Source organism: Mastigoproctus giganteus, chromosome 2 (assembly GCF_048544385.1).
Source record: "Mastigoproctus giganteus isolate SK-2022 chromosome 2, ASM4854438v1, whole genome shotgun sequence".
Taxonomy (NCBI): Eukaryota; Metazoa; Arthropoda; class Arachnida; order Uropygi; family Thelyphonidae; genus Mastigoproctus; species Mastigoproctus giganteus.
This window is the reverse complement of record NC_143576.1, coordinates 267,768,954-267,795,481: the sequence shown is the minus strand read 5'-3', so window position 1 is coordinate 267,795,481 and position 26,528 is coordinate 267,768,954. Positions and strand designations below refer to the sequence as shown.

The 26,528-nt window shown below is 40.6% G+C and overlaps 1 protein-coding gene across 1 annotated transcript in view; it reads left to right on the top strand.

The window, feature by feature from the left end:
* The window catches only part of LOC150090459 (mitochondrial tRNA-specific 2-thiouridylase 1), a 190,487-nt gene that overhangs the window by 109,321 nt on the left and 54,638 nt on the right, over nucleotides 1-26,528 (top strand). Inside the window, exon 7 of the mRNA XM_090390324.1 lies at nucleotides 8,269-8,369. Within this exon, the coding sequence (XP_090246450.1) occupies nucleotides 8,269-8,369 (101 nt within the window). The remainder of the gene's footprint in view (nucleotides 1-8,268; nucleotides 8,370-26,528) is intronic.

The following is a 26,528-nucleotide window of genomic DNA, read 5'->3' as shown; positions in this document are numbered from 1 at the left end:
CCTTTATCCATAGCAGCAGTTTGCCTCCTATGCCACACTGCTCCAATTTGTGCAGCAGTCTTCCATGTGCAACAGTATCAAAAACCTTTCTGAGATCCAAATATATAATATCAAAGTTATTTTCTGCATCAAGTTCTTTTGTGACTGCATCATACTATCCAATCAAATTGGTCAGGCCAGACTTTCCCTTAACAAAATCATTCTGTGTCCAAGCTACAACTGAAGTCTTGTTTAGATGACTCTGCAGTACTTCTTTAACCAGTGCCTCCATTAATTTTCCTGGAACAGAAGTTAAACTCACGGGTCTATAATTATTTGTGTCAGCCTTCGATCCTCATTTGTGGGCACCTCCGTAGCCAGTTGGGCAGGAGTAGCAGTGCGTAGCACATGCTTCTTAATTAGACCGGCGTTCGAACCCGTGCACCACGAAATATGGAGGATGCAGAAAGGTCTGGGAATGAACACCGCATATCGCCAGGGAGCAATATGGCCTTAGTTGCTAATGCTCCCAATAAAACCAAAATCGTCCTTTGTGAATTGGGGTCACATTTGCACATCTCCAGTCTATGTGGACCTCCCTTCAGTCCAAACAAGCTCTCATAATTATGGCTAAGGGTTTGCTTACTTGATTTGCTGCCGACTTTAATATAACTGGATAGATCCCATCCATCACGGATCCTTTTTTATGTTTATCTTCAACAATTTCTCCTCCACTTTTTAGGATTAGCATTAGCATTAGTAGAGGCATATGATGCAAGAAAGCAAGCTTATGCAGCATCAGCCAAAAAAAAAAAAAAAAAAAACCACTTCCACTTCATCCCTCCGTTCGTTTGAAATACCTGTCCAGCTGAGCCTTAAATTTATTTAGGCTATCAACTTCCACAACAAGGGATGGATGTCTGTTCCACCAAGCAACTGACCGCTGGCTAAAGGCAAATTTACACACGGCTATCCTACATCTGTCTTTCCTCAATTTGAATTTATGCCCTCTCAGGTGATTATTCTGAGCAAGAGGCAGTATCCCATCAGCATTGGGCATACTCCAACCATTCAAGGCTTTGTGCACCTCTCTCAGATCACCTCGCCAGTGCCTAGCCTCCAGACACTGTAATTTGCAAAACTTAAGCCTTTCTTCATAAGAACAACCCTTCGTTCCGTTCACTAACCTTGTTGCCCTTCTCCGTACTCGTTCCAGCAGCTCTACATCCTTCTTGAAATGAGGCCTCCAGACCTGTATTACTCAAGGTGCGGCCTGACCATTGCCTTATACAAGGGAATAATCACCTCCCTGTCCCTGCTAGAAAAATTCCTGTATATCATTGACAATACTCCATGAGCTACTCTTGCAGCCCATCTGCACTGCTCAGAGAACTTCATATCTGCCTGCACAAACACCCCCAACTCCCTTTCATTCTCTACCACTGTCAGTGTAGTACCACAGAGTTGATACGTTGCTCTGGGGTTGCTGTTTCCCATATGTAGTACTTTACATTTGTCAATGTTAAACTTCATTTGCCCATCTGCTGAACCTTTCCAGATCCTGTTGCAGCAGCATAGCGTCAGTAGCATCCTTAACAACCCTGCCAACCTTTGTATCGTCTGCAAACTTGGACATTAAGCTTGATATGCCATCATCAATATTATTTATAAATACAGAAAACAGCAATGGACCCAACACTGAACCCTGAGGGACTCCACTAATAACATTAGTCCCCGATGAGCAGTGTCCATTAATTACCACTCTCTGTCTTCTGCCAATCAACCATCCCTTTATCCATAGCAACAGTTTGCCACCAATGCCACACTGCACCAATTTGTGCAGCAGACTTCCATGTGCAACAGTATCAAAAGCCTTTCTAAGATTCAAATATATAATATCAACGTTATTCCCTGCATCCAATTCTTTTGTGACTACATCATAGTATCCAATCAAATTGGTCAGTCAAGACCTTCCCTTAACAAAACCATGCTGTGTCTGAGCTATAACCGAATTCTTGTCAAGATGATCCTGCAGTGTGTCTTTAACCAGTGCTTCAATTAATTTTCCTGGAACAGAAGTTAAACTCACAGGTCTATAATTACTTGTGTCAGCCTTTGATCCTCCTTTGTGAATTGGGGTTATATTTGCACATTTCCAGTCTGTGGGTACCTCCCCTGAGTCCAAGGAAGCTCTCATAATTATGGCTAACGGATTGCTTACTTCCTTTGCTGCCTCCTTTAATATAACTGGACTGATCCGATCCACCCCAGGTGCCTTTCTTGTATTTATCTTCAACAATTTCTCCTCCACTTTACTCTCAATTATAACAAGATCATCTAGCTCACTGCCAGTGTTTACTTCATCTATGGCATTCCCCTTCCTGAATAACTCCTCATGTGTGAATGTAGATGCAAAATATTCATTTAGTTTGTTAGCTACCTGAGCAGGATCATGAACAGTTGAACAATCGATATCAAGTGGACCAATCTGATTCATCCCCTTCCGTCTAGAATTTACATAAGTAAAGAATTCCTTGCTGTTTTTCTTTGCATCCCTTGCCAAAGATTTATCATAATCTGCCTTCGCCTGCCTAACCTCCTTTGTAACTTGGTTACAGATCAATTTATATCTATTATAGGCTTCTGTGTCACATGTTAATTTATATGTATCCCGTGCATTTTTCTTCTCTGCCATATGTCTCATTAGTTCATCTGACCTCCATTTAGGCCTAAACCTTGAACAATATTTCTTAGTCTTTATGTAAAGCCTAGCAGCTTCCAAGATAAGTTCTTTGAATGCTTCCCATTTTGAATTTGCTGTTGGTAACATCATCCGTTGGTCCCACTGTATAGAATTTAAATACTGTCTCGGACCATCGTAGTCGCCTTTACGAAAGCAATAATCCTTCCCTTTACCTTCTTAATGTATGAAGAATCACTATTGATAATCAGATCAAGAGTATTAATACCTCTAGTTGCCTCCCGAACATGCTGATATAGAAAACAATCATCCAATAAATCCACAAAAGCTTTGCTAGTGTGTGAGTGACGAACCCACAAATTCTAGTCAATATCTGGGAAATTAAAACCCCCCATTATAAGACTCTGATTTACTGGCCCACTCTATTTGCCTGTACAGTTTCTTATTATTCTCATCAGAGTCATTAGGCCTATAACACACTCCTGCTCTCAATTTTGGTCTCCCAATGCTTATGTCACACCAAACTGACTCGACTTTACTGTGCAGCGATGTCAATTGGCTTCACTTCCTCAGATTTTGTGTCTTTCTTAACTAATAGCATAACCCTTTCTCCCTTCCTATCCTGTCTATCATTCCTGTACACATTGTACACCCCAAATTCCAGTTCTGCATTCCTTATATCTGTGTGACACCAGTCTCTGACATCCCAACAATATCTGCCTTTGATGTTTTGAGCAACACCTCAAATTCATTGAATTTATTTACCAAACTCCTAGCATTGGTGTAGCATTAGCATTATCATTAGTATTAGTAGAGGCATTTGATGCAAGAAAGCAAGCTTATGCAGCATCAGTCAAAAAAAAAAAAAAAAAAAAAAAACCACTTCCACTTCACCCCTCTGTTCATTCAAAATACCTGTCCCGCTGAGCCTTAAACTTATTTAGGCTATCAACTTCCATGACAAGGGATGGAAGTCTGTTCCACCAACCAACCACCCGCTGGCTAAAGGCAAATTTCCGCACGACTGTCCTACATCTGTCTTTCCTCAATTTGAATTTATGCCCTTCCAGGTGATTATTCTGAACGAGAGGAAGAATCCCATCAGCATTGAGCATGCTCAAACCATTCAAAGCTTTATACACCTCTATCAGATCACCTCGCTGGTGCCTAGTCTCCAGATGCCGTAATTTGCAAAACTTAAGCCTCTCTTCGTAAGAGCACCCATTTGTTCCATTCACTAATCTTGTTGCCCTTCTCTGTACTTGTTCCAGCAGCTCTACATCCTTCTTGAAATGAGGCCTCCAGACCTGTATACAGTACTCTAGGTGTGGCCTGACCATTGCCTTATACAAGGGAATAATCACCTCCTTATCCCTGCTAGAAAAATTCCTATATATCATTGACAATACACCATGAGCTACTCTTGCCACCCGTCTGCACTGCTCAGAGAACTTCATATCTGCCTGCACAACCACCCCCAGGTCGCTTTCATTCTCTACCACTGTCAGTGTAGTACCACAGAGTTGATACGTTGCTCTTGGGTTGCTGTTTCCCATGTGTAGTACTTTACATTTGTCAATGTTAAACTTCATTTGCCACCTCTCAGCCCATCTGCTCAACCTTTCCAGATCCTGTTGCTGCAGCATAGTGTCAGTAGTGTCCTTGGCAACCCTGCCTACCTTTGTATCGTCTGCAAACTTCAACATTAAGCTTAGATATACCCTCATCAATATCATTTATGAATGCAGAAAACAATAATGGACCCAACACTGAGCCCTGAGGGACTCCACTAATAACATTAGTCCACGACGAGCAGTGTCCATTGATTACCACTCTCTGTCTTCTCCCCCTCATCCACCCCTTTATCCACAGCAGCAACAGGTGTACATTCACCTGTTCCTATTCTTAGCTATCCTAACACAACCCATGTGTTTACTGGTTCCGCAGTGACTTCCAGCAGTCTCTGAAATACGCTGCAACTTGTTTTCCAGGCTGCTGCTCATTCCAGTAGAAGCAGTGCAAGAATCACTTTCACATCTGCCTGTGGCTACTGTTAAAACTTGCTTCCTTGCATCATTTGCCACTACTAATTCTAGTAGCAAACCACATATATCCCTGTTTCAAAGTAGTAGTTTTTTATATTTTTTGTATTATTTAGCACTAGCATTAGTAGTGGGATATGATGGAAAAAGCAAGCTTATGCAATATCAGCCGGAAAAAAAATACTTCCTATTTTCACCTATCCATTCCCTCCAAAAGTTAGTTTGTCTAGTTCTTCCATGAATTTATTAAACTATCAACTTCCACAGATGGAAATTTGGAAGATGGATTTTTGTGTTGTTTCTACATTTCTACTGAAGACTAATAGCCAATTGCTATTAGTCTTCAGTATACCTAATATAGGTATACCTATATCGAATATATCTAATAGATATACCCTATCTTTTATTTTATGAGAATTATTACTTCTCACATCAGGAGTACATCCTGCAAATCTGATCAGTGTTTTACCATGTGCCTGTTAGCAAAAATATAATTATACAGGGTGTTTCACGTAAAACTGGCCCCAGTCACTGGCAAAATAATTAGAGAAATCTAGACAGGAGTAAAATGAGATAAACACAAATAAACTCAGTCAAAAGTAACTTTATTTATTCTCTCCAAATGTACACACAGTTATAACAGATGCTGGGAATGATGTCCTTGTGCAAGTATACACTTTTGTGCACGTGTAATCATATTCAAGGTGACCCAATGCAAAACAGTGACGTTAGTAGCCTCAATATTTCTTCAAATGCTGTCCTTCAGTTCATTTATTGTGTGGGGTGGCTGTGCTCATAAATTTTTCCTTTCAAATAACCCCACAGGTAAAAGTCACAAAAAAGACAAATCTGGAGAACACAGCAGCCACAGTCCTTTGGCAACTGTGCATTCCTCTGTGAAACTGTCATGAACACTGTCCAGTGATTCATGTGACATGTGGCACCATCCTGTTGAAAGTAACAGTTTTCATGCTCTTGTTCTGTTAACTGAGTGTAGAAGTTCTCAAAAATCGAAGATAAACTGCTATGTTCACTGTAGTGTCAAAAAATATTGGGCTGATGATTTGATTGCCAGAAACTGCACACCATACCCCAATTTTTTTGGTCGTGAAGCAGTTTCTGATGTAAGTTGTTAGGATTTTTGGCACACCAGTATCGAGTGTTATGATAATTCACATGACCAGAAAGATGGAACCATAGCTCATCACTCATGAAATAAAGCAGTGGGTCAAGTTCACCATCTGCAATCTTGTTAACAAGCCACTCACAATAATTCAGACATTTTGCTGCATCAGGTGGCAGTAATTCTGACAGTAATCATGTAATAGGGTTTAAATTTCAGGTAATGAAGTACAGTCAGTCCTCGTATAACACGTTTACATTACACGAATTCGATCATACACGATTTATAAATAGGGGAACGATATCTTATATAACACGAACCGAATTCGCTTATGCACGATTCGCCTTTGTGTTTACAAGAAATGGCAGTCGAATGCAGAATCACCCCAACCGAACGCAACACAATAGGAATTAAGAGAAGATTCTGAAAATGTATTTATGTTTCTTATATCAGTGAAGAGGAAACACATTTCACCATAATAACGTAAAAACCCACACAATTCCAGCTATCGGTATAATCGCAAATGCAATTAGATCGAGTTTACTACCAGTTTATAACAGATTCCATTAGCAGAAACACAACTGGAATTTGGTTTTATTGTTTTATTGTAGTAACCCCTAGAAATGTGCTTTAGTAAAATGTGAAGTGTTAATAGTGTATCTCTGCCTTTACGGTGTTGTTTATTCAGTTGCTACACGCGCGCAGCTTTGTTTATGTGTATCAAGCGTGCCTCCTCATTTTGTAATTGTGCTTTATTCCCTAAAAATTAGTAAAATACTTAAAAGGTGAGAAAAGGAAGTGCCCTGGTGAAGACACTACAGATTCAGAGAGAAAAAGAAAAGCAATATGATAAACAGAGGCAGACTGGGCCAAAAATTCTTACCCTGGCAAATTTATAGTGGCCTCATACTAGCGTTTATGGCCAAAATCACAGCGACCTCCGGCCAACCGGAGTTTCTACGGTAAGGCTTATGGCCAGTCTGCCTCTGTCGAAAGAGAAAAAATATGAAATTGTGAAACGCTTTGAGCGAAATAAAAGACCATGTGATATTGCACGTGCTACAGACCTAAATGAGAAAACGTCCAGAATTACAAAGAATGCAGAGAAAATAAAAACAACTTTCATAGCAGGAATAATTCAAAGTGTAATTAAAATCCATTAGATTAAGACACAAAGAATTAGAAGAGATGGAACGGCTGTCATCTGTTTGGATAGAAAATCAAACAAAAAACAAGTTTGCTTACGATAGAAGCAAAAGCATTAGCAATATTTTATTACGTAATAGCTGTAATAAAATACTTACGTATTTTATTACGATTATTTATTGTGTTTGGTAATGTTTTGGTTACAAATGTGTGTTCAATCTTGGGTAGTCGGCACCTAACCCTATTTTTTTCCATAGGGCCAGGCGCCTACGTAGCCAGGTGGGAAGGAGCAGCAGTGCATAGCACACGCTTCTTGATTATACCGGGGTTCGCGCCCATCACCACCAAATACGGAGGATGCGGAAAGGTCAGGAAATGACTACTGTATCTCCCGGAGCAATATGGCCTTAGTTGCTAATGCTCCTAAAAACCAAATAAATAAATAAATAACCATAGGGCCTGTTGTTCGTATTGCACGATTTTGCATTGCACGAGGGTTTCTAGGAACACAACTATCGTGCTATACGAAGGCTGACTGTACACAAAAACAAAAACAAAAGTTGGTTTCACTCCGGTTTGTTGGAGTCCTCTGGAGTTCTAACAGTGCTAGACAATTTCTCGTGCATTTACAATGGAACCTGTTGTCCACCATTTTGCAAGTGCACTGAATAGTACTCTTAGCTGGGATGGTAGCAATAGGAAATTTCTCAGAAAACAATTCCTTAAAAGGGCGAGTACATAGGCTTCCACTATAAAAATCCTTTCTTGCCCAGAATATGGAATTCTTAATGATATTCTCACACACCTAACACTTACGAACGCCAAAGCCGACTGCATGTTGAGCAACACAAACTGAAATGACTTTGCTAAAATTCATTCTTTGAACAACTTCACATAAGAGTTGTTCAAAAATGAATATCACACCTGTATGAGGTGGGCCAGTTTTACGTGGAACATCCTGTAGTAGATAATGATAGGCCGACCGGGCTAGCCGAGTGGGTAAAGTACCTGCCCGGCAACCCAAAGGTCGCGGGTTCGATTCCCGCCTCGGGCTTGGATCAAAGTACTGCAAAAACCTTGGGAGGTGTAATATGGCCACAGAAGCCGATGCACCAACAACTACCAAATCAAAAAAAAAAAAAAAAGATAATGATAGATTTAACATTAAGTTGAATGGATAATAACAAATTCTCTGTAAGTTATAAAATTACCAAACCTTAAACATCTTAACTATGTATCCAGGTATAACTTTGACCTTGTTTTAATTCCTATTACAGGCATTCATCATTGGACAGTGGGACAAGGGTGTCATATTGGTGGACATGAAAAAGCCTTTTATGTGGCAAAAATAGATCCAAGGACCCAAGACATATTAGTAGTTAGTTACTGAATTTTTAATATATTTTGTAAACTATAAAGTATTTAAGGGTAAAGGCCTCATGCTACGTGGTAGAATGACTAATATGTAGGTTAGTGCAAATGCATCATTTTAACATAGCTATCTACTAAAGTAGTTAAATAAATAAATTAAATTGGCATCATTTTGGTTATATCTCATATTGTGACTGCCTTCACAACGAGTTGCCATGGTATTGTACTACCTCAAATAAATAACACTTCACCAGTGGTGAAGACTATTGTTATTTATTCTTAGCAGATACCACCACCCAGACAGCACCGTTTCAAAGCTTGTTGGCTTCTCTTCGGTGAGTGGGCAGGTACCCTGATGTTGTAATAGTGACAACCCAGTTATGAAGTATAACTTCGCCGCAATATGAGAAATGCCTGATGGTGCGCAGGAATATAGACTATAAAGTATTTAAGGGCAAAGCCTCATGCTACGAGGTAGAATGATTAATATGTAGGTTAGTGCAAATGCATCATTTTAACGTAGCTATCTACCGAAGTAGTTAAATTAGCATTAGCATTAGTAGAGGCATTTGATGCAAGAAAACAAGCTTATGCAGCATCAGCAAAAAAAAAAAAAAAAAAAAAAAAACCACTTCCACTTCACCCCTCTGTTCATTCGAAATACCTGTCCAGCTGAGCCTTAAACTTATTTAGGCTATCAACTTCCACGACAATGGATGGAAGTCTGTTCCACCAACCAACCACCCCCTGGCTAAAGGCAAATTTCCGCACGTCTATCCTACATCTGCCTTTCCTCAATTTGAATTTATGCCCTCTCAGGTGATTATTCTGAGCAAGAGGAAGAATCCCATCAGCATTGAGCATGCTCAAACCATTCAAAGCTTTATACACCTCTATCAGATCACCTCGCTGGTGCCTAATCTTCAGACACTGTAATTTGCAAAACTTAAGCCTTTCTTCGTAAGAGCACCCCTTTGTTCCATTCACTAATCTTGTTGCCCTTCTCTGTACTCGTTCCAGCAGCTCTACATCCTTCTTGAAATGAGGCCTCCAGACCTGTATACAATACTCTAGGTGGGGCCTGACCATTGCCTTATACAAGGGAATAATCACCTCCTTATCCCTGCTAGAAAAATTCCTATATATCATTGACAATACACCATGAGCTACTCTTGCAGCCCGTCTGCACTGCTGAGAGAACTTCATATCTGCCTGCACAACCACCCCCAGGTCCCTTTCATTCTCTACCACTGTCAGTGTAGTACCACAGAATTGATACGTTGCTCTGGGGTTGCTGTTTCCCATATGTAGTACTTTACATTTGTCAATGTTAAACTTCATTTGTCACCTCTCAGCCCATCTGCTCAACTTTTCCAGATCCTGTTGCAGCAGCATAGTGTCAGTAGTGTCCTTGACAACCCTGCCAACCTTTGTATCGTCTGCAAACTTGAACATTAAGCTTGATATACCATCGTCAATATCATTTATAAATACAGAAAACAATAAATGGACCCAACACTGAACCCTGAGGGACTCCACTAATAACATTAGTCCATGATGAGCAGTATCCATTGATTACCACTCTCTGTCTTCTCCCCCTCAACCACCCCTTTATCCTAGCATCACTGGAATCTAACGCCCATACCTTGGTTCCAGGGTTACATCTTTGGAATCCGGCGTGTGCAGCCGTGCGCCGCGAACTGTGGATTTCGGAAAGGGGGATCCTGGTGGTTGAGGGGCCCAGCCTTAATACACCACTTTGGCCCCTGCTTCAACAAGACGGGAGGTCCCGTACCGGCCTGACTGGGATCAATCTGCGGGTGGTTTTTTTTTACTGCTAGGGTCAACTGCGTTCCAATAAGTCTCCCTCCCGTTGGTCCTGGGACGGGATAAAGACTTATTGGTAACGTGGGTATGGTGCTCCTAAGCGAACTCGGCGTCCCATTCATGTACACAGTACCTGCTAGTTCACGAGTGGGCGTCCCCTCATAGGGCCTGGTGGTGGGTGAGGTACTTAGGCATCAGACACTTTCTCTTTACTCTTATGAGTAATTTAAATTTAATTTCTTCTGGTCCCCAACAAGGCACCTACCTAATCGATCAGAAGAGAATGACACCAATTCTGCCAAAAGAGCCAGAACTGAGGATAAAACACCATCTATAACACCGGCGCCTCCATAGCCAGTTGGGAAGGAGCTGCAGTGCGCAGCACACGCTTCGTGATTAGACCAGGGCTCGAGCCCGTCACCACCAAATACGGAGGATGCGGAAAGGTCAAGGAATGACCACCACATATCCCGGAGCAATTATGGCCTTAGTTGCTAATGCTCCTAAAAACCAACCAAACCTAACCTAATCTATAACACCACTTTTCCTCATTCTCCATTCTACTGGAGAGCAGTCAGTTGGGAAGATGTCACCCTTCTTCATCCAGAAAGGATTAGAAGGATTGGCAGGACCACCAAAATCAGTAAAACGGCTGCGTTCTGACAATCTTTTAGTCGAAGCTTCAAGCACCAAGCATGCAGAAAGAATCCTGAACGCGACATCCATAGGGGGAATACCGATCAGTGTAACACCCCACAAAACTTTGAACTCTTCACAAGGTGTCATTTCAGAGTGGGATCTTCTTCATGTCTCCGAAGAAGAGATCTGCTCTGAACTAAAAGACCAAGGAGTGACAGCTGTCAAAAGAATATCAGTGCAGAAGGATGGGAATCTCATCCCTACCCGAGTCCTCATCCTAACATTTAACACCCCACGGCCTCCAAGTTCCATCAAGGCAGGCTACTTAAACTGCCCAGTGAGGCTTTACATTCCAAATCCACTGAGGTGTTTTAGATGTCAGAAATACGGCCATTCACAAACAGCTTGTCGTGGTAATCCTGCCTGTGCTCGATGTGGTACGAAAGACCACGAGAGCAAGGAATGCTCAGCTTCCAAGCCAATTTGTATAAATTGCAAAGGAGAGTACCCTGCCTATTCTAGAGCATGCCAGAGGTTGGAGGACAAGAAAGAAATTCAAAAAATAAAAACAGAGCTGAACATATCCTATCAGGAGGCCAGAAAACGCATTCAACCGATAAATAGCGGGAAACCTTCATACGCCCAGAAGGTTTCTGCGAAGTGCACCATCGGTACACAAACCGAGATGACTGTACCACCAAAAGACTCATTTACTCCGATTGCACGCTATTTATTGCATTCACAAAAGCCCACCCAAAAAACTCATTCAGCTGCCACTCCTATTTCCGTACCTCCTAATGCTCCACCACTACCAAAACCAAGTGGTAAAGAAAAGATGCAAATATCGGAAGAGTCACCTGCAATACAACAAACAATGGAGATCGAGGATAAGGAGGTATCAGATGACCCAGTCCTGGAAATCTTTGCAGAAGAAGATATGGACACAGGTCAACGACCTGTGTTTCCAAAGAAAGATAAAGCCAGGACTGAGAAAATGAAGCCCTCAGCCCTTCGGAAACCACCTGATGGACCTAACAAATCCAAATAATGGGTAAGGTTAAATTTCTACAATGGAATTGTCGCGGATTCCATCGAAATAGTGAAGACATCAAGGTGCTCCTGAGTAAGCATGAGCCTACTTGCTTTTGCTTACAGGAGACATATTTAAAGGCAGATGAGAACCCATACTTCTGTAACTTTTTAGTTATTCGAAAAGACAGAGATGCGGATGGACCTGCCCATGGAGGAGTCGCCATCCTTGTGGGTAACCACACCCCATTTCAAGCTACACCACTTACCACCAACTTAGCGGCTGTAGCAGTTCAAGTTACTGTAGGGTTTATCTTAACTGTTTGTTCCATCTATTTGCCACCTGGGAACGACATCCCCCAGGCAGACCTTGATGATCTCATTAGACAATTGCCGCCCCCTTTTTTATTACTAGGGGATTTTAATGGACACAATACTCTGTGGAGTAGTGCTGACATCAATGGAAGGGGTCGGACTATAGAGCACATGCTTGAAAACAATGACCTGGCCCTGCTAAATGTTGGACTTAACACCTTTTGCCATATGCCTACCTCTACTTTTACCGGGATCGATCTCTCTATATGCTCTCCCTCTCTCCTTCCCGTGTGTACATGGGAGGTTGAAGACAACATTTATGGCAGTGACAACTTCCCCGTAATATCCACCCTTTGCAAAGGGAGACCATGCCACCCGTCTAGGATGCCACGGTGGAAGATCGGTCACGCTGACTGGAACGCCTTCAAAGAACTAGCATCATTTGATACCAACACAGTCATCAAAGATCCGATTAATGATGCGCAAAGTACGTTACAGACGCTGTTGTCCAAGCAGCGGCAATTGCAATTCCAAAGCCTTCGTCTCAGTTTCCACCATTTCCAAAACCATGGTGGAATTCTAATTGCACTGCAGCAAGAAAATCTCAAAACAAAGTGTGGGGTATTTTTCCCCGCTACCCCACCGCAGATAACTTAATAACATTCAAACGCGCACGTGCTAAAGCACATTACGTAAGACGTCAGAGTCAGAAGCAATCTTGGATCAAATTCACATCTTCTATCAGCCAGGCTTCATCATCTAAGCTTGTCTGGGATAAAGTCCGGAAAATGAAGGGGAAATACACATCACACCCTTCCTTGATCCTGGAGCATAATGGATGTGCAATTGCAGACCAAACTACAATTGCAAACACTCTTGGTGAGACATTTGCTAAAGTGTATGCCAAAACATCTTACCACCCTGAGTTTCTGGCCCTAAAAAGAAATGCCAAAAGGCAACATTTGAAATTACAATCAAAGAACTGTGAAGAATACAATCAACCCTTCACAGAATGGGAAATGAAAGCGGCACTATCACTCTCCCAGTCGAGTGCCGTACGGCCAGATGACATCCATTATGAGATGATTAAGCATCTTTCGTCTGAATCTCTGGAACAGTTGCTCTGTTTGTACAACAGAGTTTATCTTGAAGATGAATTTCCAGACTCCTGGCATAAGGCAATCGTGCTTGCCTTTCCAAAGCCAGGAAAAGGTCCAAAATTTCCGAGTAATTACCGTCCAATTGCTCTGACAAGCTGCTTGTGCAAGATCCTGAAAAGGATGGTGAATGCCCGTCTCGAGTGGTATTTAGAAGCGAATGACCTCCTTTCCAAAGTTCAGTGTGGTTTCCGAAGGAACAGGTCAACACTTGACCATCTTATAAAACTGAAAACATCTATCCGAGATGCTTTCCTTAAACGCGAACACCTGGTGTCAATTTTCTTTGATATCGAAAAAGCATATGACACGGCTTGGAGATTTGGAATCTTAAAGGATATCTATTATCTTGGTCTGAGGGGCCATCTAGCCCTCTTCATTAAAAGTTTCTTAGTGAACCGGTCATTCCAAGTTCGTGTCAGCTCCGTTCTCTCTCAATCTTTTTGTCAAGAGGAAGGAATCCCCCAAGTGTCAGTGTTAACTGTTACGCTTTTTGCTATCAAAGTTAATTCTATTACCGAACAGCTTCCTCCAACTGTAAATAGCGCCCTCTTTGTTGATGATTTTACCATCTTCTGTCAGTCGTGCAACATGAGGGTTATTGAACGACAATTGCAGCATGCCATTGGCCATGTCAAAACTTGGGCAATGGCTAATGGTTTCAGGCTGTCACCTCAGAAGACCGTCTGCGTACACTTTTGTCGCAAACGGAACCTTCACCCTGAACCAGAACTCAGACTCGGACAACACATCATTCCAGTAGTTCCTGAGACAAAATTCTTGGGCCTCACATTTGATAAGGAGTTGACATTTTTACCACATATCCGTCAACTATGAACAAAGTGCACGAGGGGATTGAATCTCCTTCGTGCCATCTCCTCAAATAAATGGGGGGCAGACCGGTGCACTTTACTCCGCCTTTATCGTGCGCTTGTTCGTTCAAAATTAGACTATGGGTCCCAAGTGTACGCATCGGCTAGAAATAGCGTACTATGGTGGCTAGATCCACTCCACCACCAAGCCATTCGAACAGCTACTGGAGCATTCAGAACATTTCCTGTCCAGAGTTTATACGTCAAAGCTGGTGAACCACCACTATTGCTCCGACGAAAGCAATTGTCGCTAAAATATACCTTTAAACTAAAATCCCAAGGTGGACTTGTGTTTTTGAGCCACGATGGGAAACGCTTTATAAAACCCGTCAGACTCTTAACCGATCCTTTGGCATCCGTGTCCAAGAGCTTCTCAAAGAGCTCAATATCACGGTGGACAATGTTGCCCAGTCACCAAGGCAACCACTTCCACCTGGCTTGCTCGCTTACCATCATGTGACTTCTCCATTAAAAGTTGGGGTAAGTCCATAACTCCATCCTCTGTCTACCAACAACTCTATGCTGCCCACCGATCCGATTACTCTGATTTTCTCCCTGTGTTCACCAATGGCTCGAAATCAGAGTTGTCTGTAGCATCTGCTGCTGCCTTTCCAGATAGTACTATATCTGGGAAGATTCCCCACGAATGCAGCATATATACAGCTGAGTTGTATGCTATTGAGCTAGCCTTGGACCATATTAAAACCCGTAAGCACCAAAGATGTATTGTGTACACTGACTCTTCAAGTACACTGCAGGCTTTATCAGGGATGAGGTATAATCCTCATCCGATTATACCTCATCCCTGATGAGGTATAACGTCTACAGAAAGGAGAGACAGGATAGGAAGGGGGGAGGGGTTATGCTGTTAGTTAAGAAACACATAAAAACCAAGGAAGTGAAGCCAGTCGACATCGCTGGACAGTGCAGTGTTGAGTAAGTTTGGAGTGACATAAGCATTGGAAGATCAAAATTGAGAGTAGGAGTGTGCTATAGGCCTAATGACTCTGATGAGTATAATAAGAAACTGTACAGGGAAATAGAGTGGACCAGTAAATCAGAGAGTCTTATAATGGGAGATTTTAATTTCTCAGATATTGACTGGAATTTGGGGGCTGGTTACTCACACACTAGCAGGGCTTTTGTGGATTTATTGGATGATTGTTTTCTACATCAGCATGTTCGGGAGGCAACTAGAGGGAGTAATACTCTTGCTTTGATTATCAGCAGTGATTCTTCATGCATTAAGAATCTGCAGATAAATGAACCACTAGGTGGCAGCGATCACAGTGTGCTGAAGTGGGATTTACTCAAAGGGGTAACTACCATTAGGGGTAAAGGGAAGGGATATTGCTTCTGTAAAGGCGACTACGATGGACTGAGACAGTATTTAAATTCTATACAGTGGGACCAACTGATGATGTTACCAACAGCAAATTCAAAATGGGAAGCATTCAAAGAATTAATCTTGGAAGCTACTAGGCTTTACATACCAACTAAGAAATATTGTTCAAGGTTTAGGCCAAAATGGATGTCAGATGAACTAATGAGGCATATGGCAGAGAAGAAAAATGCATGGGATACTTACAAATTAACACATGACACAGAAGCCTATGATAGATACAAGTTGATATGCAACCAAGTTACAAAGGAGGTTAGGCAGGCGAAGGCAGATTACGAGAAATCCTTGGCAAGGGATGCAAAGAAAAACAGCAAAGAGTTCTTTACTTATGTAAACTCTAGAAGGAAGGGGATGAATCAGATTGGTCCACTTGATATTGTTGGGTCAACTGTTGATGACCCTGCTGAGGTAGCTAACAAACTAAATGAATATTTTGCATCGACATTCACACGTGAGGAGTTATTCAGCGAGGGGAATGCCAGAGTTGTATTCAACTCTAGCAGTAAGCTACAGAATTTTGAAATAACTGGGAGTAAAGTGGAGGAGAAACTGTTGAAGATAAACACAAGAAAGGCACCCGGGGTGGATGGGATCAATCCAGTTATATTAAAGGAGGCAGCAAAGGAAGTAAGCAAACCCTTAGCCATAATTATGAGGGCTTCCTTGAACTCAGGGGAGGTACCCATAGACTGGAAATGTGCAAATGTGACCCCAATTCACAAAGGAGGATCAAAGGCTGACACAAGTAATTATAGACCTGTGAGCTTAACTTCTGTTCCAGGAAAATTAATGGAGGCACTGGTTAAAGAAGCACTGCAGGATCATTTAGACAAGACTTCAGTTATAGCTCGGACACAGCATGGTTTTGTTAAGGGGAAGTCTTGCCTGACCAATTTGATTGGATATTATGATGCAGTCACAAAAGAACTGGATGCAGGGAATAGCTTTGTTATTATATACTTGGATCTTAGAAAGGCTTTTGATACTGTTGCACATGGAAGACTGCTGCACAAATTGGAGCAGTGTGACATTGGAGGCAAATTGCTGCTATGGATAAAGGGGTGGTTGAGGGGGAGAAGACAGAGAGTGATAATCAATGGACACTGCTCATCGTGGACTAATGTTATTAGTGGAGTCCCTCAGGGCTCAGTGTTGGGTCCATTATTGTTTTCTGTATTTATAAATGATATTGATGATGGTATATCAAGCTTAATGTCCAAGTTTGCAGACGATACAAAGGTTGGCAGGGTTGTCAAGGACACTACTGACACTATGCTGCTGCAACAGGATCTGGAAAGGTTGAGCAGATGGGCTGAGAGGTGGCAAATAAAGTTTAACATTGACAAATGTAAAGTACTACACGTGGGAAACAGCAACCCCAGAGCAACGTATCAACTCTGTGGTACTACACTGACAGTGGTAGAGAATGAAAGGGACTTGGGGTGGTTGTGCAGGCAGATATGAAGTTCTCTGAGCAGTGCAGATGGGCTGCAAGAGTAGCTCATGGAGTATTGTCAATGATATACAGGAATGTTTCCAGCAGGGATAAGGAGGTGATTATTCCCTTGTATAAGGCAATGGTCAGGCCACACCTAGAGTACTGTATACAGGTCTGGAGGCCTCATTTCAAGAAGGATGTAGAGCTGCTGGACGAGTACAGAGAAGGGCAACAAGATTAGTGAATGGAACAAAGGGGTGCTCTTACGAAGAAAGGCTTAAGTTTTGCAAATTACAGTGTCTGGAGACTAGGCACCAGCGAGGTGATCTGATAGAGGTGTATAAAGCATTGAATGGTTTGAGCATGCTCAATGCTGATGGGATTCTTTCTCTAGCTCAGAATAATCACCTGAGAGGGCATAAATTCAAATTGAGGAAGGACGGATGTCGGATAGATGTGCAGAAATTTGCCTTTAGCCAGCGGGTAGTTGGTTGGTGGAACAGACTTCCATCCCTTGTAGTGGAGGTTGATAGCCTAAATAAGTTTAAAGCTCAACTGGACAGGTATTTTGAACGAACAGAGAAGTGAAGTGGAAGTGGGTTTTTTTTTTTTTTTTTTTGGCTGATGCTGCATAAGCTTGTTTTCTTGCATCAAATGCCTCTACTAAGGCTAATGCTAATACAAGCTAAATTACATTCCCAATGGCAACAATCTTGGCATGAGCAAGTCACAAACAAGCCCTATCAGATAAAGCCTGTAATTCGACACTGGCAGTCTAGTCTGCGCAGGAACCGCAAAGAGGAAGTTGTTCTAGCTCATCTCCGCATAGGACACAGTCATCTTACACATGCTTTTCTGCTGAGGGCAGATGACTGTCCTATGTGCGAGAACTGCGGCACCATTTTAACTATTCATCACATTTTAACCGTGTATCCACGTTTTAGACAAGAACGTGATTTATATTTTACCGTTTTTAGTCATCCGGCTGAGCCTTATACACTCAGTCAGATGTTATCCGACAATGACCGTGTGTCTGCTGTTTTTAGCTTTTTAAAATCAATAAACGTTTTTGCTCGTATATAAAATTTACATTTTATTGTGATTTTCTATTGATTTATCTTTTATACCTTTTATACATTTGTTAGATATTTTGACATAGTGACTTAAGTAATTAGGTCACTGAAAGTTTAAAACTTTTTATATTTGACCTGGTCGTGGCACATTATAGCCTTAGTAGCTAATGCGCCAATAAAATCAAAACCAACCAACCCCTTTATCCATAGCAGCAATTTGCCTCCAATGCCACACTGCTCCAATTTGTGCAGCAGTCTTCCATGTGCAACAGTATCCAAAGCCTTTCTAAGATCCAAGTATATAATATCAAAGCTATTCCCTGCATCCAATTCTTTTGTGACTGCATCATAGTATCCAATCAAATTGGTCAAGCAAGACTTCCCCTTAACAAAACCATGCTGTGTCCGAGCTATAACTGAAGTCTTGTCTAAATGATCCTGCAGTGCTTCTTTAACCAGTGCCTCCATTAATTTTCCTGGAACAGAAGTTAAACTCACAGGTCTATAATTACTTGTGTCAGCCTTTGATCCTCCTTTGTGAAATGGGGTCACATTTGCACATCTCCAGTCTGTGGGTACCTCCCCTGAATCCAAGGAAGCTCTCATAATTATGGCTAAGGGTTTGCTTACTTCCTTTGCTGCCTCTTTAATATAACTGGATAGATCCCGTCCACCCTATGTGCTTTTCTTGTGTTTATCTTCAACAATTTCTCCTCCACTTTACTCTCAGGTATTACAAGATTCTCTAGCTTACTGTCAGAGTTCAATACACCTCTGGCATTCCCCTCGTTGAATAACTCCTCATGTGTGAATGTCAATGCAAAATATTCATTTAGTTTGTTAGCTACCTGAGTAGGTTCATCAACAGTTGACCCATCGATATCAAGTGGACCAATCTGATTCATCCCCTTCCTTCTAGAGTTTACATAAGTAAAGAACTCTTTGCTGTTTTTCTTTGCATCCCTTGCCAAAGATTTCTCGTAATCTGCCTTCACCTGCCTAACCTCCTTTGTAACTTGGTTACAGATCAACTTGTATCTATCATAGGCTTCTGTGTCACGTGTTAATTTTTATGTATCCCATTCATTTTTCTTCTCTGCCATCTGTCTCATTAGTTCATCTGACATCCATTTAGGCATTCATTAGTTCATCTGACATCCATCCATTTAGACAATATTTCTTAGTTGGTATGTAAAGCCTAGTAGCTTCCAAGATAAGTTCTTTGAATGCTTCCATTTTGAATTTGCTGTTGGTAACATCATCAGTTGGCCCACTGTATAGAATTTAAATACTGTCTCAGTCCATCGTAGTTGCCTTTACGAAAGCAATAACCCTTCCCTTTACCATTAGCGGTAAAGGGAAGGGTTATTGCCTTCATAAAGGCGACTACGATGGACTGAGACAGTATTTAAATTCTATACAGTGGGACCAACTAATGATGGTAATTAATTACATTGGCATCGATTTGGTTATATCTCATATTGTGACTGCCTTCACAACGAGTTGTCATGGTATTGTACTACCTCGAATAAATAACACTTCTCCAGTGGAGAAGACTCTTGTTATTTATTCTCAGCAGATACCACCACCCAGACGGCCTGCCCACCCACCGAAGAGAAGCCAACAAGCTTTGAAACGGTGCTGTCTGGGTGGCGGTATCTGCTAAGAATAAATAACAATAGTCTTCTCCACTGGTGAAGTGTTATTTCTTCTAGGTAGTACAATGCCGTAGCAACTCATTGTGAAGGCAGTCACAATATGAGATATAACCAAAACGATGCCAATGTAATTAATTAATTTAGTTAATTAATTTAAATACTTTGGTAGAGAGCTATGTTAAAATGATGCATTTGCACATATTATAAAATATTTCTAAAATATTAATACAGTTGTGCCCCCATATCCACTTATTTGGTATCTGCTGATTCAGTTACCCACAGTTAACCACAGAAAAAAAACTTAACACGTACTACTCGAGTGTCTAATACGATGCTTCCCTTTATTTTTTACAATGTCGATTTTAAATCGAATAGCTTCCCTTTATTTTATACAATGTTGCATATGGTTTGGTCACCAACATTATAATGGTTCTTTAAAGATTTAACGGATGCACCGTTTTCAAACTTTTGAATAATTTCAAGTTTCTGTTTAATTTGAAAGTACAACTGTTGCATTTGCTTATCATTTTACCAATTTCTAAACAAAAAAAAAAAATAAAATAAAATACTTCCTATAAAAAAAAAAAATTTCAACACTCCTGACATAAATAGCGTAACAAGATTTGTCCTTTTGCAGGGCAATGGAACAAACAATCAAATCAATGTGACACACTAAATCAAACTAAACATTTGGTCTCTTTTTTTTTGAGTGGCAGGTGTGAAAATGTCCATTTCCACTTACAGTCTGCCAAACCCCATGTACTTTTACTGAGAGAATCTCAGTTATCTGTTGATTCAACTACTGCTCATCTCAGTTGCCCAAATTATTCGCTGTATGATTCCTTTCATCTCAAAGGTGGTACTTGTGCATATGTCTGTTCTGATATTCCCTGTCAGAGACTTGGTCATTTGGAATCTCCTTTTTTCGATCTTCTCCGGCTTAAAATCTATCCCTCTCTTCCTCATTGTGTCAAATTCATCTGGTGTCTCTACTGTTCTCCCAACTTCACTAATCACTTGGAGCTCTTGGACTTCCTCTCTTTGCAACTTGACTTTCTTCAGTCCAACTTTCCTAACAGTGAGGTAATTTTGCTTGGCGATTTTAATGTTCATAACTTCAACTGTTTTCTGTTTTCTAGTCACACCGACCCAGCTGGTCGAACTGCTGAGGCTTTTGCAATTACTAATGACTTTGCACAGATTGTTCATTTACCTACAAGAGTACCGGACAATCCTAACCATGCAGCCTTGATCTTTTTTTCTCACAAAAAACTGTTCTGAGTGCACGGTCGAAGTGAGTGGTCCTTTAGGCATCTCAGATCACAACTTGGTGATCATCTCTTCTCCAATAGAGCCTTTATCTCATGGCTATTCCCAGCCTCTTATTGTTTGGATTACAAGGATACAAATTGGGATGACCTGCAAGGTTTCTTTTCTTCTTTTCCTTGGTTGGTTTCAAAACTTATGATGTCAACTTTTGCTCAGATCATGTCAGTGAAATTACTCTTGTAGGAATGGTATCCTTTATTCCACACTCCACTTTAAAATCTCATTCTTTATCCAAACCTTGGTTTTCCAATAAATGTGCTAAGGCTGTTCAAGAGAAGAATGTTGCATATCATAATTGGCTTGTTTCGAATTCTTCAGTTTCGTTTTCTGCCTAAACCAAAGCTCGCAACAATTGTAAAGGAGTTATTAATCAGTCCAAACTAGAGTTTGAACAGGCTAAGAGTAGAAAACTTGCTTCTTGCCCTAATGGTAGCCGAGCATTCTGGTCTCTTGCCAAAGCTATTGGCCGCAACTTTTGTCCATCTCTGCATTCCCACCTCCGTCCAAACCAGATGGTTCTGTTGTCACTTCAGCCAATGATAAAGCTGATCTTCTAGCATCCCATTTTTCTTCCAACTCATGTATTAATGATCTTGGTAAAACACCTCCCACCATTCCCAACACACTCCATTCAGTGCCTCCTGTGGTCTTCCGTCAAAAGGATATCAGAAGGATTTTGATGAATCTTTATGCTAAGAAAGCTCCAGGTCCTGATGGTATTTCTCCACTTGTTCTCAAAACCTGTGCTCCTGAACTTACTCCTATTCTTTGTCGCCTTTTTTCACTTTCTTATTCCAAAGGTGTTTTTCCTTCTGCTTGAAAATTTGCTCATCCAGCCAGTTCCTAAAAAGGGTGACAGATACTTCCAACCCAGTTATCGTCCCATTGCAATTACTTCTACCCTTTCTAAATTAATGGAAAAATCAATTAACTGCCAACTCTTAAACTACCTAGAAACCTTCCATCTGATCAACAATCGTCAGTATGGATTCCATCATTGTCGATCCACTGGTGATATTCTTGCTTACGTTACCCATTTATGGACAGATTCAATGGAAATGTTTGGTGAAACACAAGCAGTTGCTCTTGACATCTCAAAGGCTCTCGATCGTGTTTGGCATAAAGGTCTTCTAAACAAGCTTCCATCTTATGGTTTCCAACTGTTTTTTGTAATTGGTTATCCAGTTTTCTCTCTGATCGCTCACTGAGGGCAATGGTAGATGGCTCTCTGACTTCTAACTTCTCCACTAATGCTGGTGTCCCCCCAAGTTTCGGTTCTTTCTCCCACTCTTTTCCTCTTGTATATTAATGACTTTCTTCCATTGACTGGAAATCCTATCCATAGTTTTGCAGATGATAGCACATTGCATTCCACTTTCCATTTTGAGAAACCTTGCCCTGCTCAATCAGCTTCAACTAATTCCTTAAACGCCGATCTTCAGGTAATTCTCCAGTGGGGTAAAGACAACTTAGTTGATTTCAATCCTTCTAAAACTCAGTCTTGTCTTATATCTCGCAAAAAGAAGTCTTCTGCTCCTATGCTTATCTTTGGTGAGACTCTGATTTCTAGGCAAAATGATATATCTCTTTTGGGGATTACCCTGACTTCTAATCTCTCTTGGCACAAGCATATTACAAATATTCCTTCCTCTGCATCTAAAAAACTTGGTTTTTCCCCTTTCACTCTCGGTGTTGCTTTTCTTCCAAACAGCTGTTCACTCTGTACAAATCAGAAATCCGCCCTAGCATGGAATATAATATTGTTCCTACATCTGGGGCGGTGCTCCCAAAACCTCTCTCATGTTCTAGATTCCATTCAGAAGAGGGCAGTTATGCTAATTAATGACTCCATTCTAATAGTCTCCACTCTCTGTCTCATAGACATACTCCTTCTGCTGACTGCCTTTTCTGCAGATACTTCCATGGGCACTGTTCTTCTGAATTGGCTTCTATAATTCCCACTCTCTCTTTCAAAACAGTCCAAACAGGTGCTGCCACCAGCTAACATCCATTTACTGTCCAACTTCAAATCACAGAACCAACTTTTCATCTTCCTCATTTATTCATTCAACTGCCATTTTCTGGAACAGCTTTCCTTCATACGTATTTCACGAAAATTACAGCCTACAGAAGTTGAAGTCTAGTGTCAACAAATATCTTCTTTCATCTTCTCAACCTCTAACCCAAGCACTATAGGTTCTCTCGTGTTTGGGGTTTTCATAAAAAAAATAAATAATAAATATCACCGGTTCTTGTCGCTTATTTATGACTTGCAAAATATCTGTTTATACCTATTCTAGTTATGACTTGAATTTTATGATTTCTGGTTGATTTTTTTTTTTTTTTTTTTTTTTTATGTGCAGTTCTTGAACTGTCCTGGTTAATCCTCTTTCCAGTAAATTGAGAGTCTGATATACTTTATTATTACCGTATTTAATGTTGGTAATGACTTCATCATCATCATCATCATCAGCCATTTTCAATCCACTGCAGGATGAAGGCCTCTCCAGCAACTTTCCAGTTCCTTCTGTTTTGAGCACTGGCCATCCATTTACTATTCAAAAACTCATGAATTTCATCTATCCATCTCCGCCTTTGTCTTCCAGGTTTTCTTCTAGCTCCTCTTGGGTACCATTCAGTTATTTTCTTAGTCCATCTGTCATCATGTCTTCGAGCTATGTGTCCTGCCCAAGACCATTTTAGTTCTTTAGTTTTGATAAGAATGTCCTTTACTTGAGTTTGCTGCCTAATCCATGTGTTTCTCTTCTTATCTAACAGTCTGATTCCCAATATAATTCGTTCCATTCTTCGCTGTGTAGTTCTTAGCTTCTCTTCCATTCTTTTGGTGAGTGCCCAAGTTTCACTTCCATAAGTCATGGTGGGGAGTATACATTGATTCATTATTTTACGTTTCAGACAAACTGCGATATTGCTCTTCAGTATGTGACTATATTTCCTGAATGCTATCCATCCAAAATTTATTCTTCTCTTGACTTCCAGCCATTTATCATTATTACAGCTGATAACTTGTCCCAGATAAGTATATGACTCCACCTTTTCAATTACTGCTCCTTCAATCATTATTTCCCTTTCCGTGGCATACTTGTTCATCATTATTTTTGTTTTAGCCATATTCATCTTTAGTCCAAAATCCTTACTAACTGTGCATAACTGATTAAGATTTTCCTCTAATTCTTTGGGATCGTGGCTTATGACCACAATGTCATCTGCAAATCGTAAATGGTTTAGGTATTCTCCGTTCACATTGACTCCTTTCTGCGACCAGTCTAATCTTCTGAAAGCTTCCTCAAGGGCAGCAGTAAACAGCTTCGGAGATATTGTGACTCCTTGTCGAACTCCTTTCTCGATTTTAAATTTGCTACTGTCTTTGTCTGGTCTAATAAAGGATATAGCACTCTCATATATTTTCTTCAAAATCATAATATATGTGGTATCTATGCCTTGTCTTTCCAGTGCCCGAAACATTGCCTTATGCTGTATGGAGTCAAATGCCTTTTCATAATCCACAAATGCCAGGCATAATGGTGTTTTATATTCATTTGCTTTCTCCATTAGCTGTGATATTACATGAAGGTGATCCATAGTTGGGAATCCTGTCCTAAAGCCAGCTTGCTCTTTCGGTTGATTCTCATCAAGTATTCTTTCTAATCTGTTAGTAATGACCCTTGTGAACAACTTGTAGATATGGGATAACAAGCTAATTGGTCTATAATTTCCAATTTCTGATTTATCTCCTTTCTTATGCAGCAAAACTATGATTGCATTATTCCACTGCTTAGGCATCACACCTTTTCTAATGCACTTTTTGAAGAGCCTTGCCAGTTTTTGTGTTATGTCTCTACCTCCCAATTTTAACAACTCTACAGTAACTTCATCTTCCCCCGGGGCTTTCCGATTCTTCATTTTCTTCAATGCATGTTCTACCTCATCAGGAAGAATATCGGGTATGTCGTATGTGTTGCTACTTTGCAATCCATGTTCCTCACTGCTGGTATCATTCCCTCGCTCCTTGTATAATTCTCTATAGTAGTCTTCTGCTATTTGAATTATGCCTTCTCTGCTGTTTATAAGTACAGCATCGCTATTCTTCAGTTTCAGTATCATTTGTCTTTCTGTATTACTGCTCATGGCTGCTGATTTAAATCCTTTGTTTTCCCTTAATGCTTGTTCTACTTTTCTTGTGTTAAATCTTCTTATGTCCTCTCTGAATCTCTTTCTAATGGCTTTGCATAACTTAGTATATTCAATTTTCTCCCTGTCAGTGTTTTTCTTGCTCTTAATTTGTCGTCTTTGGTTCATCATGACAAGTGTTTCTTGACTAATTTTTTCTTCTTTGGATTTCTGTTTCCCTATAGGTTTCTTGGGCTTTATCACTTTCAGAAAGTTGTAATATTCCTCGTCGATATCTTGGTCCTGAGCAGTCTGCAGAAGCTCAAACTTGTTCTTAAGTTCCAGTACATACTGCTTTTTCTCCTCCTCTGTTATTTCAAAGACCTTTGTATTATTTACTCGAGTCAGTTTTTTCCTTTCCTTTCCTACATCTATATCAAGTGTACATCTTACCATTCTGTGATCACTTCCAACATTTACCTTATTCAGGACGGTAACATCATTCACAATATATCTTCTGTTAGTGAGGATGAAGTCGATTTCATTAGTGGTTAATCCATTTGGACTCTTCCATGTCCACTTTCTGTTCACCCTTTTCTTGAGAAAAGTGTTCATTACTGACAGTCCTTGAGATTCTGCAAATTCCACAAGTCTTTCACCTCTTTTATTTCTTTCACCAATTCCAAAATTTCCTATAGTTCCTCTTTCTTTGCTGTTTTGCCTTTTTCCAACCTTAGCATTGAAGTCCCCCATAATAATAGTGTAGTGGGTTTTCTGCTCATCTAGAAGACTCTCAATTTCAGTGTACATTTCTTCAACCTCTTCATCATCATGGCTTGATGTTGGTGCATAAATCATTATAATCTTTAGCTTGTACCTCTTAGAAATCTTGAATATTAGTCTTGACACCCTTGGTGATGTACTTTTGAATTCCAAAATGTTGTTTTTAAAATCTTTATGGACCAGAAACCCAACTCCACCTTCACTCCTTTCACTGTTTCCATTGGTGTACAGCAGATTTCCACTTGATAAACTTATAAGTGATTCATTTCTTCTTCTTGTTTCAGCCAAACCGATGATATTCCAATTCACATTTTCTAATTCCTTTTCCAGCTCTAATATCCTGTATCCCGGTAATGACTTACTATGTGTTTAATTTATCAATTAAATTTTTTTATATGTATGTATGGACAAGAAAATCACATTACATATAGGGTCAGCAGGTATTCACTTATATCCGTGGTTTCAGCCATCCATGGTAGGCCTTGGAACGTATCCCCTCGGATACGGGGGTCT